Source organism: Myodes glareolus, chromosome 1, assembly GCF_982192425.1.
Source record: "Myodes glareolus chromosome 1, mMyoGla1.1, whole genome shotgun sequence".
Lineage (NCBI taxonomy): Eukaryota > Metazoa > Chordata > Mammalia > Rodentia > Cricetidae > Myodes > Myodes glareolus.
The window spans coordinates 33253512-33266050 of NC_142026.1; the positions used below are offsets into that span (position 1 = coordinate 33253512).

A 12539-nucleotide genomic window follows, 5' to 3' on the forward strand; every position below is an offset into this window, starting at 1 on the left:
TGGCAGCTGGGTCCTGTAAGAATTGCACCCTTGTTTCCTCTTCTCCCAACCACACACCTGCGTGTGCTCCACTAAGTGATCAGTTCTAATTGGATCAGAGTCCTTGTTGACCAATACTGTACCACTCAAGAGTCAAGTTGTAGGTTTCCGAACCACAAGAGAAAGTTCTAGTGGTCTTGTTCATTCAGTGGGGCTATTTTGAGCCTTTCTCGGTATCTGGAAGAGCTACAGTGTGTAGGTTACTTCCTGAGTCAGAAGGATTGTGAAGCGATGGGTAGATTATTACTGAATAGCCTCCTCAGGGGAGAAAATTTGACCTTGATTCTATGTCAGAATATGTAGACTTAATATAGCCTTGTTCCTCCTCAACTGTGGTCTGATGGTGGAACACCCAGCCTTTTCCCATGTCCTGTCCTCAGGATTTAACTGCCAGACTACCTAGAAGGTAGTCTCCTGCCTCTTTTGCAATTTTCTGGGATGGCTGCCATTTCCTCTAATGTCTCCACTACTTGGAGCAGTAGCCTGCTGTCAGCTGAGATGTCTAGCCCCCCTCTTTCAGGCTTAATTCATGACTTCACCTCCAGTGCCAGTCATTAACTCACACCAGAAGGTCAGATTTGCCAAGACCGATAGATGGGAGAGATCAGAACAGTAAATAAAATTAGCACTAACAGGTAACAATGGGGTATCCCCGAGAATCAGCTTAAAAGAACAAGACTTTGGAGCTGAATTATCAAGTAGAGGAGTCTGTGGTTGTCATGGCTCTCATCTGAAGATCAAATTTGTGAACACAGATTAACAGTGGTTTTTAGTGCTATTGTAATGGGTGGGAATTGGTGATTTTAGAAGGAAGAGTCTCCCTTAATTCTTGAAATAACTAGAGAAGATCAAAAAGATGTAGTGGAGTGATTTATCACTGAACCCTAAGAGGCAGTAATGTTACAAGGTAGCAGGCTTTTTTGAAGGTAAATTTCAGAATTCCATTCTGTAACAACAGGAGATAGAGCATGGCTGCACATGTGGCCCATGGCTTGTGGTCCCTGCATCTTTCTGAGTATGAAAGGCAGTTACAAAGGTGGTCAGAGGCTAGACTTGAGTAAAGGGCTCCTGTTTTCTGTCTTAAGAAAAGCACTGTGGTGCATGTTTGATAGCTTATGATGCATATTCCGTAGTGGATAGAAGCCTGAGAATTGTTTTCTTTTTTTTTCTTTTAGGATGTTGTTTGGGGATTAAACTCTTTATTTACTGTAAGTATATTATTAGCCACCTCTCCCTTTTCTTGGTTTTCTGACTGCTGGTTTGAAACACAAGTTTAAAATATATGGAAGCTTGTAAGCTACCCTTCCTTTCCATTTTATAACCAGATTTTACACTGTGATGCAGGAACTTAGGGGGCATTTAAGAGTGACAGACATATTTGGAGATTTTTCTGCCTTCTGGAGCATATCTGCTCTTCTCCTCCTGTCATCTATGACACAGCATGCTTGTATCATCAACATAAAGGAACTTCCACTAACCTGTGAGGCCCTGCCCAGTGTTGCGGTGTTTCTGGGAGCACACCTACAGAGAAGCCAGTGTTTACCGGCATTTCAGGTCAGGCCTGGATTCCAGCACTCAGTTTTTCCAGCGTGCTCAATCATTGACATCGGCCTTGTCGTCTTAGGTGACAACAGTGTTTGTAATCCCAGAGCCTTAGCCTAATTATTCTCTCCAGAAGTTGGGTTTCACCACCTTTTTAAATGGATTTATTTATCTTCGTGTGTTTGGCCTGTATCTTGTCTATGCACTGCATGTGTGTCATGTGTCCACAGAGACCAAAAGAGGGTGTTGAATCCCATGGGGCTGTTACAGCTGGATAGCCACTGTGTGGTGCTCTGAAAGAGCAGCGGTGCTTCTCTTCAGCCCCTTCCTCTGGGCTTCACTGTCTGTTGACCCTTTGTGTTTTCAGTTTGACTGTGAGCCAGTGAGGACACAAGCTAACCAGGACTTCCTCTGTCACTTTTCCTCAGCCCCGACGGAGCTGTTCTGGAGTCCGTCTTATCTACCCAATCGCGCGTGCACGAGAGTGTGTGTGTGTGTGCTGGTTGTTTTGACTAGCAATTGTTTAGGGAATTAATGAGCAGAAGTATATTGAATTTGAGGCTTTTTATTTGTTTTTAATATGTATATGTCTTAGTTTATGAAATAACAGGTTTTGTTTTAATCTTTTCTTTTTGTTTTGGGATGAGGTCTCACTCTGAAGACCTTGACCCAGTTATGTCACCCAGGCAAACCATGAACTCATGTCGATCCTCCTGCTTCAACTTCCTGTGTCCTGGAATTAGCATGTGTCACATACCCCACTTGATATATTCATAGTCACAGCTGTGTTTTTTCCTAGATAGGAACGCTGTACTGCAAGTAATGTTTCTGCAGTAAGCCATTTTTCAGGTGCTCTTTGAAAAGCAATGTCTCAGTGGGCTGATTTTCAAGAGGATTGAGTGTTCTTTGAGAGGTGGAAGGAGTCTATGCTCCCCTCACTTTGTGGGTACCAGATATTGTTCCCATTGGATTTTTGAGTGATTGATTACCTTTGAAAGAAAGTCAGAAGAAGAAAAAAGAACATTAGGCAAGGTCAGAAGAGAAACTGTATACTCTGAGGAGATACTGCAGACATTAAATTAGGAGAGAGAAAGAAACTAATGCTTTTTAAAGGAAATGGAGCAGGGCGTGGTGGTGTTAGGTCCAGCATTTGGGATACAGAGGCAGATGGATTTCCTGAGTTTGAGGCCAGCCTCATCTATATAGCAAATTGAGGCTAGCTAGTGCTACAGAGATACTATCTCCAGAAGAAAACAAAGTAATTAAGTGCCAGTGACATGGCTTAGCAGATGGGAGCGCTAGTCTGATGACCTGAACCCACTATTTCCCACAGTTGTCCTCTAAACACATGTGCGTGCAGCATGCACTGTCACATATATAATAATAATAAATACTTTTTAAGTACTGTGAGAATGTGAACAGTGAGGCTGGAGAGGTGGCTAAAACAATAAAGTGCTTGCTGTACAAGCTGACGGCCTGAGTTCAGTTCACAGAGCTGATGTGTAAAAAGCTGCGCATGGTGCTTTATGCTTCCAATCCCAGCGCTGGACATATGAGATAGGACAGCTGGAGGTTGCTGGCCGGCCAGCTTAGCCTAATTAGTGAGTTCCAGGAACCAGTAAGAAACCCTATCTGAGAAAAAAACAAGGCTCCCTAAGGAGTGAAATTAACCCCTGACCTCTAGATATACCTATTACCCACCTGTACCCCCACACTCAGGAACTTGCATGTGTGTGCTCTCACACAAATGACATTCTGTTGAAGAACCCCATTGTAAGAATTGTTATTCAAGGCCAGAGAGATGATTTGGTGGTTAAAAGTACTGGCTGATCTTCCGGAAGACCCAGCTCACAGCTCCTAGTGAACTAGAACTAGTTATAGTTCCAGGGGATCCAATGTTTTCCTCTGACTTCCATAAGTATGTGTGTTCACGTGCATGTGCGCGTGCGCGCACACACACACACACACACACACACACACACGCAAAACACTCAGAATGGTTGTCCATCACCAAGTTATCAGAAAGCATCAGATTAATGTGATTGCTGCCTTCTCCAGTTCCTCAGAATGGGATAGTCTGTGTAAACATACGCTTGACATTTTCTCAACTGCCATTCACCATTTTGAAAATCACCCCTGCGCTTCACACTCAGCTGTGAGGAATTTTGAGTGCTTGGGGCGGGGTGCTGTCCAGGTTGCTGTGCCATTCACTTATGCCTAGCAGTGGGAAACCGATTCCTCCCCGCTCATTGTGAGTTCTCTCTTTAAGGATCTTTTGAATTTTGATGATCCACTGAATATTGAAGCAGCAGAACATCATCTACGAGACAAGGTGAGCTGGCAAACGGGCTGCTTCTAGGTAGACACATTAGGTGAAAGGAGTCTCTGGATTGGGTAAGTGAGAACTTAAGTGGTGGGTGTGGGGCAGCCATTTAAAGCAGTCTGTGTTTCAGTAAATGTGTGGTTTGTTCATATCGAAAGTGGCTTTTATTACAGGTAAAATCATAATAAAATTTCAGTATGAGTAATATAACAGGCGCATTACCTCATTAGCAGTAAGGTAGAGCTGGGGTATAACTCTGATAGAGTGCTTACTGTGGTAAAAGAACAGCAAAACTATACCATAGCGGTTGAGGGACATAGAAGGAAGGATGGGTCACATCAGGCCGCCTGCCTCTTTCCACACCCTTTGCTGAGAGCATGTGTGTTTGCTTTTACCCAAAATAATGGACTCTTGTCCATTACAGTCAATCTTTATTATTTTTTTTTTTTCTGATCAGATCAAAAGCTCCTTCCTGGGCTGTTTTTCCCCTACAGGATGTTTCCCTGCTGTAAACTCCAAGTCAATAAACACAACTACATCCTTAAATATACTGGCATTTGGTTTAGTCCTACAGCCGGATTGCTGGATCCTTGATTTGAATAGTGGGCTGGTTGTTTATCTTTTAGGCTCATCAGGGCACAAGTCCATGCCTGACAGGTTGATGTACTTCACTGTACGCTGCTCGGGAAGGTGCTTTTGCCCTCTGTTTTTAAACCTCTTGGTAGATCAGGTGTGACAGTGTGCTTACTTAGTTCCTCTGAATAGTTTGCTTTTATTTTTGAGCCACTTCATAGAAGATGGTCTGTATTTTGTTTTTTTTTCTGATGTGTCTGCTGGAGGCCTGACTGGCTAGTCGTGTGCACTTCAGTGACAGAGCTTTGTTCTATACATCAAACACTTTCTGCCTGCCTTGCTCACTTCTGATGGCTGTGAAGTGCTTGTGATTTAAAAAAAAAAAAAAAAAAAGCCTGTAATCAGATCCCCAAGCCCCTGAGAAGGAGACAGCGACTGCACTGTGGGGCCTGTGTGGGCCCATGACTGGGAAGACAAGTGACAGAACACTGTCCGGGAAAGGGTTCCTACAAAGGACCAGAAGCAGGCCTGTGTATCAGAGTAGGTATGTAGAGCAGTGTCTAGTGTCATCTGGGTTGAGGTACCTCAAGTTGATGGCTTCAGTAAGCAGCAAAGAGACTCGCCTGTTTAATTGTTTGAGATAGGGCCTCACTCTGTAGCTCTGACTGGCCTAGAGCTCTCTATGTAAAGTAGACTAGCGTCACACTCAGAGATCTATACCGCTGCCTCTTGAGTCCTGGAATTAAAGGCGTGTGCCACCACACATGATTGAGATTTGTGTATTCATTCATTCATTTTGCAATGCTAGTGGTTGAACCTGGGGCCTTGTGCATTCTAACCAAATATGTCTAAACCCCTATCTCCTTTTCTCAGGAATGAAGTCTTGCCAGGGTGGCCCTAAAACCTGTTCTGGGGATACACTTCCAGACTGGCTGAGATTAGGCATATAGACATTTGCTGCTACACCTGGCTAGGAACACTCTCTGATCCTTTGGTGACCGTGTGGCTATTTACTTTGTGTCCTCGCTGTATCACCTCCTCCAGCTGGTTATACCTACTTAACTTAGTCAGTGGGGCTACACTCTTGGGCTCCAGCATCCATGATCTTCATTTAAAGTCGTGTGTTCTTAAAAATGAAGGAGGAAGGTAGAGTCAACAGGAACTGCAGTAGGAAGCCTCCTGTGGACCTGGCACTGGGTTTGCCCATAAATGAATAGAACAAAAGGAGTCAAGGTGGAAGAGAAGTCTTTTGTCCTGAGTTAACATTCTAAGGGAGTTTCTGGTAAGCTCCAGTATTGCTCAGCTCTGGAAACTAGAAGTGATCTGGAAGGCATTTTGAGGTTTCTGCACAACCTTCTGCAAAACTCCTATATCTCAAGTGAATGGTCAGTGTGGGAACTTTGGCATACAAGCGAGTGCACAGATGTAGAGAGGTAGCGGCAGTCACCTACAGTCAGATTGCCACTTAGACTGAGAGCAAGTCTCTGACCTCCTCATAGTGTTCAAACTGAGAAGTTTTTAAAACTTTTGGCCTTTAAAGAATAAGCAGGAGGGCCTGACACAGAGCTGGCTGGGGTGGGGCCCTATTGCAGAGAGGTGGTTATAGGTAGGCACTTTTAAGAGAGCACAGCAGCCTCTCAGGATGTACCAAGTCTTTATCCTGCTCGTTTCTGTGAAGAACAAGCAGGGAAACCCTCCATGCTCAGGTCTTAGAAAACAAAGCTCATAGCTGTGCGGTGGGGACAGTAGTGACCTACAGCTGAGTTGTTAGAGGAAGCTGTTTGAGAGCTTCAGCCTCATGGGATTTGACTGCTAAGCTTGAAGAGAACAGACTAGGGAAAACCTAGGGCACTGGCCCAGATCTCAGAAGGCTTTCCCACTCAGACTGTCCTGGGTGAGTCCCAGAGTCTGCTGTGTTTTATCATCTTAGGAGCCCCAGTGAGCATTGTTTTTTGACGTGAGAGAATGGTAAGCTCTGTGGCCCATTTGCCTTTCTCTGGGTATGGTGGGGGCAGGTAGGGTGGAACCGTGAAGGTAACCACATTTTGATGGATAGCAAGGCACTGGGAAGTTACTTTGGGAAGGTGGATCTAAAAAAGCAAAGGGCTGTCCAAGAATGTGGGTCCCCTCCTCCTCCATGGTCCATTGGCCACTGGGCCATGGGGGCAAAGGAAGCAGAAGTGGCAAGCATGGTCTTGTCTAGCTTGTGAGTACTAGCAGAGATAGCCCTTCAGGAGATAAACTTCAGTGAATCAGCTCAGCTTTTTTCCAAAGTATAGGGGACATATAGAATTGGGATGGTAGCTGGGGAATCACTTAATGTACATTACACAGTACACTCCTATTGTAAAGCTCCTTATACAAATCTTTGGAAGCATGGTCCTAGTGTAATGCTCCTAGCACAATGTCTGATTGCCTTATGGGCAGCAGGGGGAATGCTTCAGGGAACTGTGCCCAGGGTCACACTAGGCTTGGGCATCTGGGCCTAGTAGCAATCTTCAGATGAGGTCAGGTAGAGAACAGGGCTCCTTCTGCTAGGGGAAGGAAGTTGTCTATGTTTCTGAGCTTACTCAGAGTTGCCAGGCCATGGTAGACTTCAACTTCTGACCATCAGGGCCTCCCAGCAAAAGAGCAGCTGTGTGGCTCATACTGCATGCAGAAGAGTATTGGCATTGGGACCATGAACATGCTTTTTCAGACTTGATGTTCCTGTTGGCACAAGTGAGGGTGTGAGATGAGATGCCCTCAGGTTCTCCGCTGCTCTGGCTTGTGCTGTGCCCCTCCCCACCACACACTCACTGCACTGTCCCCTGCACAGTTCATACTAGGGTTGTGGAGAGATGGCACCGTTCTGACATGAAGCCAGCCTTCTCCATAGAGCCCCTCACTTTGAGGACTGGCTGTGCCCTGAAGTGTCGCTCTGCTCTTACTCTTCTCCGCTTTATCTCTCCCTCTGCAGGAGGATTTCCGGGACAAAGTGGATGAATACATCAAACGCTATGCCAGATGATAAGAGGGGAGATTGCAGTTCTGAGGACTTTGTCACAGTTGTCTCTGATGTGAAACAGCTAGAGGTAGCCCTCCTCCCCATCCTCATACTCCCTGTCAGCCCCTTGGGGTTGCCCCAGTCTTGCGACCTTGTTGTCCTGAAGAAGACCATTCTCCTGACTACACAATACAGCAAGAAAGTGTCTGGGCCTCGCCTCGAGAGCATTGTCTGCTTCCCTTAACATGTTTCCTGAAACTCTGTCTAGGCTGTGGGATTCCTCCGAAGTTGTAATGAACTCACCATTGAGGATAGCACTTGCTTCCCTTACCCCCAACAAAACCGGTGTCCTGCACAAGTGATGTAATGACATGTTTGGTGTGACTGGCAGATTGGCAATAAGAAACCCGCTATAAACTGTGATTGGATGCACATTCTCTTAGCTTCTTCCACGAATGTTGGCCCTGCCTAGATGTGAAGCTTCCCAGAATGCATAGTCATTCACTGTAGATCTTACTGAAATGCGTATTTTATTTAATGTAAGTATATTTTGGAACAGATTTGTAATTTGTACAATTTGATGCTTTAATTATTTTTTTCTATTCTCAATTAGTTTGTATTTTCATTGTATAGAGCAGACACAAAGAAATTGGGTCAAGCAACTCTTGAAGAGAAATACAAAGAGACCGTGAAAGGCACATTACTCAGTTTCTGCAGATGTAGCAAGAATCGGCTGCTGGGTATCAGCTCTTCCTTCAGGTCCACATGTGGCAAGGATGTTTTGGAGACTTAGTACCTAGACCTCGATGATCCAAACCAAAGGCAGGAGTCTTGCCTCGTATGCTACTCAGACACAGCAGGCTGAGCCACCTAAGCAAGGGTGGTGGCCGACTGCAGTTGTCATGGCGTGAGCCAGGGCTTCCCTAACAGCAAGAGGAAATATCTGGGGAATCAGCTCAGTCTCTGGTGCTGCCAAGACTGCACTGTGGCTGGCTTCTGACTGCCAGTGGTTCCAAGCCCTTGGGAGTCTCATGGGCCTTGGTAGGCTTAGCAGCAGCAGTTACCATACTCTGTCAGGGTAGAGCCCTTGAGGGTCGGGCCTGTAGAGAGAGGCTAGTAGATTTATTCTAGTTTTTTTTTTTAGACACTTAAACCAGTGGAATCTAATGCAAAATAAATGTCTGGTTTTATTCACTGCCTGCCTAGCATTCACACTTAACTGCCAGTCTTCCTGCCTGTCATCCTCTGGGTTTGGTGTCCTTTGCAAGGTCAGTCTTGCTTCCCACTTGGTATCAGAAATTGAGTCAGTTAGCCACAAGGGGTGACCTCATCTGGCAGGCCACAAACCTAGATGAACAGAGCAGGAAGGATGGGGCTCGATAGAGTGAATGGTGGTACCCCAGTGATCCAGGACTTGCCCAGGAGCCCCAGCATTCTCCTCTCAGAGCCTGGGAGAATGCTGAGACATAACCCTCTGCCAGTGTTGGTGTCAGATACTAATGCCACCATACACTCAGCACTCTTGGTGCCCAGCCATCCTGATGCCTGATTGACAGTGCTAGCATCAAAGATAGGACTTCCTCACAGGAGTGCTTCAGTGGAAGAAATGACACTAGTCCCTGTCATTCAGATGGGTACATGTGCCCAATGTGGGAGATCAGCCTGCCTCAGGCTGCACTGACTGGTGCTAACCTCAGGGCATTATACAGTAGCATTTTATTAGAGGTGAGATCATTTGTGACTGACATTTCCAGATAGCCAATACCCTCTCATTCTGTTAAGTGGAAATCCCTTAGAAATAGTTCTAGAACCCTTTACCTCACTTCTCCCAGTGAGCAGTAGCTTGTGCCTGACCTCCAGGCTGGTAGCTTCTTGATCTCCCCACCCTGGCCAAAGCAACATTCTAACAGTCCTTGGGACCCCCAACAAACTGGTAATTTTAGTTCTGCTAAGAAAGTATGATCCCCAAGTTTGTGAAGAGGCCAGGCCTCGATGGAAAACTGGTAGGCATGGTCTGGCCTGGGGAAGGAAGGAAAGCTCTTGTGCAGCTTGAACACACTGACTATTAACCTCTGCCTCCTGGGCCATGGCTCTGCTCTGGAGACTGCTGCTCAGACTTTAAGTTGTGTGTTCTCAAGAGCTGAGAGAATGAAGTACCCTCAGAAGGAGGGTCGCATCTCTGCTTATTCCTTAAACACCCCACCCCAGCAGGTCACTTCCTTTTACAGTCTTTCTAAGGAGCTGAGGCAGAGTCCAGGTCTTGGCTGCACACCGCTGTGCCTCTTTTCCTCTCAGTCTCGTGCTCTTGCTCATTTGTTTGCTTTCTGTTAGTTTTGTGTGGCCCAAACCTTTTCCTCGGTCTCCTCCATTCTAGGATGATGTGCACAACACCCAGCTCATCTTGGTGTTTTTACCCACTGTTGAGGCAGGGAGTATGTGAGCAGGGTCTTCAGATGTGGGTGACCTCCCTTTTTGTTATGTTCAAGTACTGAGAACCTTACCTGTAGTTCCTACTCAACAGTCAGCAAGGTGTGCACTTGCAAAAACAGTCAGTGCTGGAGAGCAGCTCTGTGGACCGCCTTCCAGGGAGCACCACTGCTGTAGCCGACTCCACTTACTTCTGTGAATGCACTGCAATGAAAGCGCTCAGAGCAACCTAAAGCCACCCTTGTATTTCCTCCCCCTGAGTAATCCCACGGGGTTGTGATTTGCTTAACCTTTAGTTGAATCGCTTTGTTCTTTACTCAACCTAAAATCACCAAGATTCCTGTGGACAGAACGGTTGAGGTTTTGTTTGTTTGTTTATGTTTATATTTATTTGTTTTAAATATTATGAGTGCTGTGTCTGCATGGACTCTTGCTTTCCAGAAGAAGGAATCAGATCCCATTATAAACAGTTGCGAACCACCATGAGTTCTGGGAGTTGAACTCAGGACCTCTGGAAGAGCAGCCACCAGTGCTCTTAACCACTGAGGCATCTCTCCGTCCTGACATCAGGGTTTTTGCTGACAACCCAGCATAATTTTTTATTGTCAAAATACCACTAACGGGCTGACAATACAGTTCAGTGGCAAAGGTGCTTGTGCACAATCCTGGTGAGCTGAGTTTGATCCCCGGAACCCATGTAAACATGGGAAGAGAACAGACTCGTTCCCTCGTCTCCACATGTGTTATGGCTCATGCTCACACTCATCAATAAAAACAATAGAAGGCTATAAGCCAGCAACCATGGTCTCCAGTAGGCCCTTCCTTATTGTCTATCCCAGAGGTGATTGTCACCTTCACCTGCTTAAAAATACCCCATCTAAGAAAGATCCCAGATTGCTACAGTTCCACTATTCTCAACGTGCTTAGTAAAATCTTAGAGTATGGTTTCATGGCTAGGAATACTTTTGCCAAAGAATTTGAAAGATAAAGCCTGTGACTCCCTCCTCCCATGACCTGTATCATACACTAGACAGCACATGGGCTGATGCTGAGGCCACGCTGCCTGTCCATGCTTCTTGAAAGAATCACAGTTTAAAGCACGTGGTGGAGGCCTTGTTGGGAATGTTTGTACATGTTGAGTGGCATAAAGACTTCTCTCATCTCAGCTTTGGACTCATTCGCTCTCATTTTCAAATTTCCTGAGCCAGAGTTTTCCTAAAAATTTTCCTAGGTTTCTAGCAGAACTGCTGTGACCAGGGCTTCTTGCACAGCCTTTGACGGAACACTTGCCAGGCAGGTATCCACATAGAAAAGAGAGGAGCTAAGGTGGCTTAGGTTTAAGGATTTGGCTTGTAACTGACAGGCCTAGTTGTGTCTGTGCTGTGTTCCTCCACACCGTGTCTTTAATGGCCTCTTCTCGTTTTTGTTGAGCTTTCTAGCCGCACCTCACAGGTGATTAGGTATCAAGCCAGCCATTTGTGTTAGCAAACATTTCTCTTTAGAGAAGAAAAGCCCAGTTCTAATAAATGCTCGTCCTTCCTTCTATGGGAACTGAGGGTCCATGTTGGGCAAGCTGTGGTGAACAGCCTTTTCCCATTCCAGAAGCTTTCTCTCATACTAGTGTCTAAAAAGATCGGGCCGTGTCCTGGGAGGACTGGTAAGGAGTTCTCAATGAACTTGGGACATAGGCCAAGGTCCAGTGATTCCATGAATCCTGTTGCCCTCAATATGGGTGTGCCAGACTGGTAATGGTGGTGTATTGGTAGATTAAAAGAGCCTGAAGTCCATGCCATGGCAAAAACACTGGCTACAGACACAGTCTTCCCACATTATTTTCACCTGTAGGAAGGGTTGTAAAACACCCTTGGCCACCTCACAGCTTTCCAAGTCCTTCAAAATAAATTCCCCTATGCCTGGCATGCAGAGCCCATTATGCCAGCCTTACAGGAAATAGCCATTTAGGACCCTGGCCTCAAAATTATACCTTCATGTCCTGAGATGACACTAGTCTAGTTAGTCAAGTCTCAGCTTTCCTCTTGGGGTCTGTCCAGATTCAGTTCACATATTCTTAAGTGCTCTGACTTCTTCCATGAAGATAGGCACCCATGAGGACCCCTATCTTTCCCTGTCATCGGGAAGCACAAGGTAGGAATGCCACTTTGCCGTATCTGTGTTGTCCCTCTAGGAGCTACTGAGCACCTGGAGCCTCATCTTGGCCGTTTGCAATAACCTGGGCAGGCTATAGTGTGACTCTTCACTGTTGAGCAAAGTACAGAACATGGAGTGTGTACCAGAGGCAATTGCCCCAGGAATTGTCCAGAAGCTGGGTCCTCTGGTCAACCAGGCAATGACTGACAGGTTATACCACCAACCAGGGAACTGTCTGGTCTGTACAGTTTGCTTTGCCTGAGTGAGGAGCCTAGGAAGAGACAATAAAATCTTACCCAGATGCTCAGAGTTCGCTATCGGTATGAATAGAAGTGAAGTGTAGGACTGAAAAAATTCAACCCTCCCAACCCCCAGTAAATAACATGTTGACTCAGACTAAAAATGTAGGGGAAAAAAAATAGGCTAAAGTGAAAGGCAATGGAGGAAGCAAGCCAGAATGACAACCCACAGGGTAAGGGTAGGATCAGTGACACAGGGACA

The 12539-nt window shown here is 45.9% G+C and overlaps 1 protein-coding gene across 8 annotated transcripts in view; it reads left to right on the plus strand.

Moving 5' to 3' along the window:
* The window catches only part of Ube2f (ubiquitin conjugating enzyme E2 F (putative)), a 50334-nt gene extending 41676 nt beyond the window's left edge, over positions 1-8658 (plus strand). For 7 of the 8 annotated variants that reach the window (XM_048441846.3, XM_048441851.3, XM_048441852.3 and 4 more), the window contains 3 exons: positions 1215-1247; positions 3851-3913; positions 7437-8658. In XM_048441846.3, coding sequence (XP_048297803.1) covers positions 1215-1247; positions 3851-3913; positions 7437-7487 — 147 coding nt within the window. In that variant the 3' untranslated portion in view covers positions 7488-8658. The remainder of the gene's footprint in view (positions 1-1214; positions 1248-3850; positions 3914-7436) is intronic. The other variant, XR_007233547.3, reaches the window with a different exon arrangement.
* The last annotated feature ends 3881 nt before the right edge of the window (positions 8659-12539 follow it).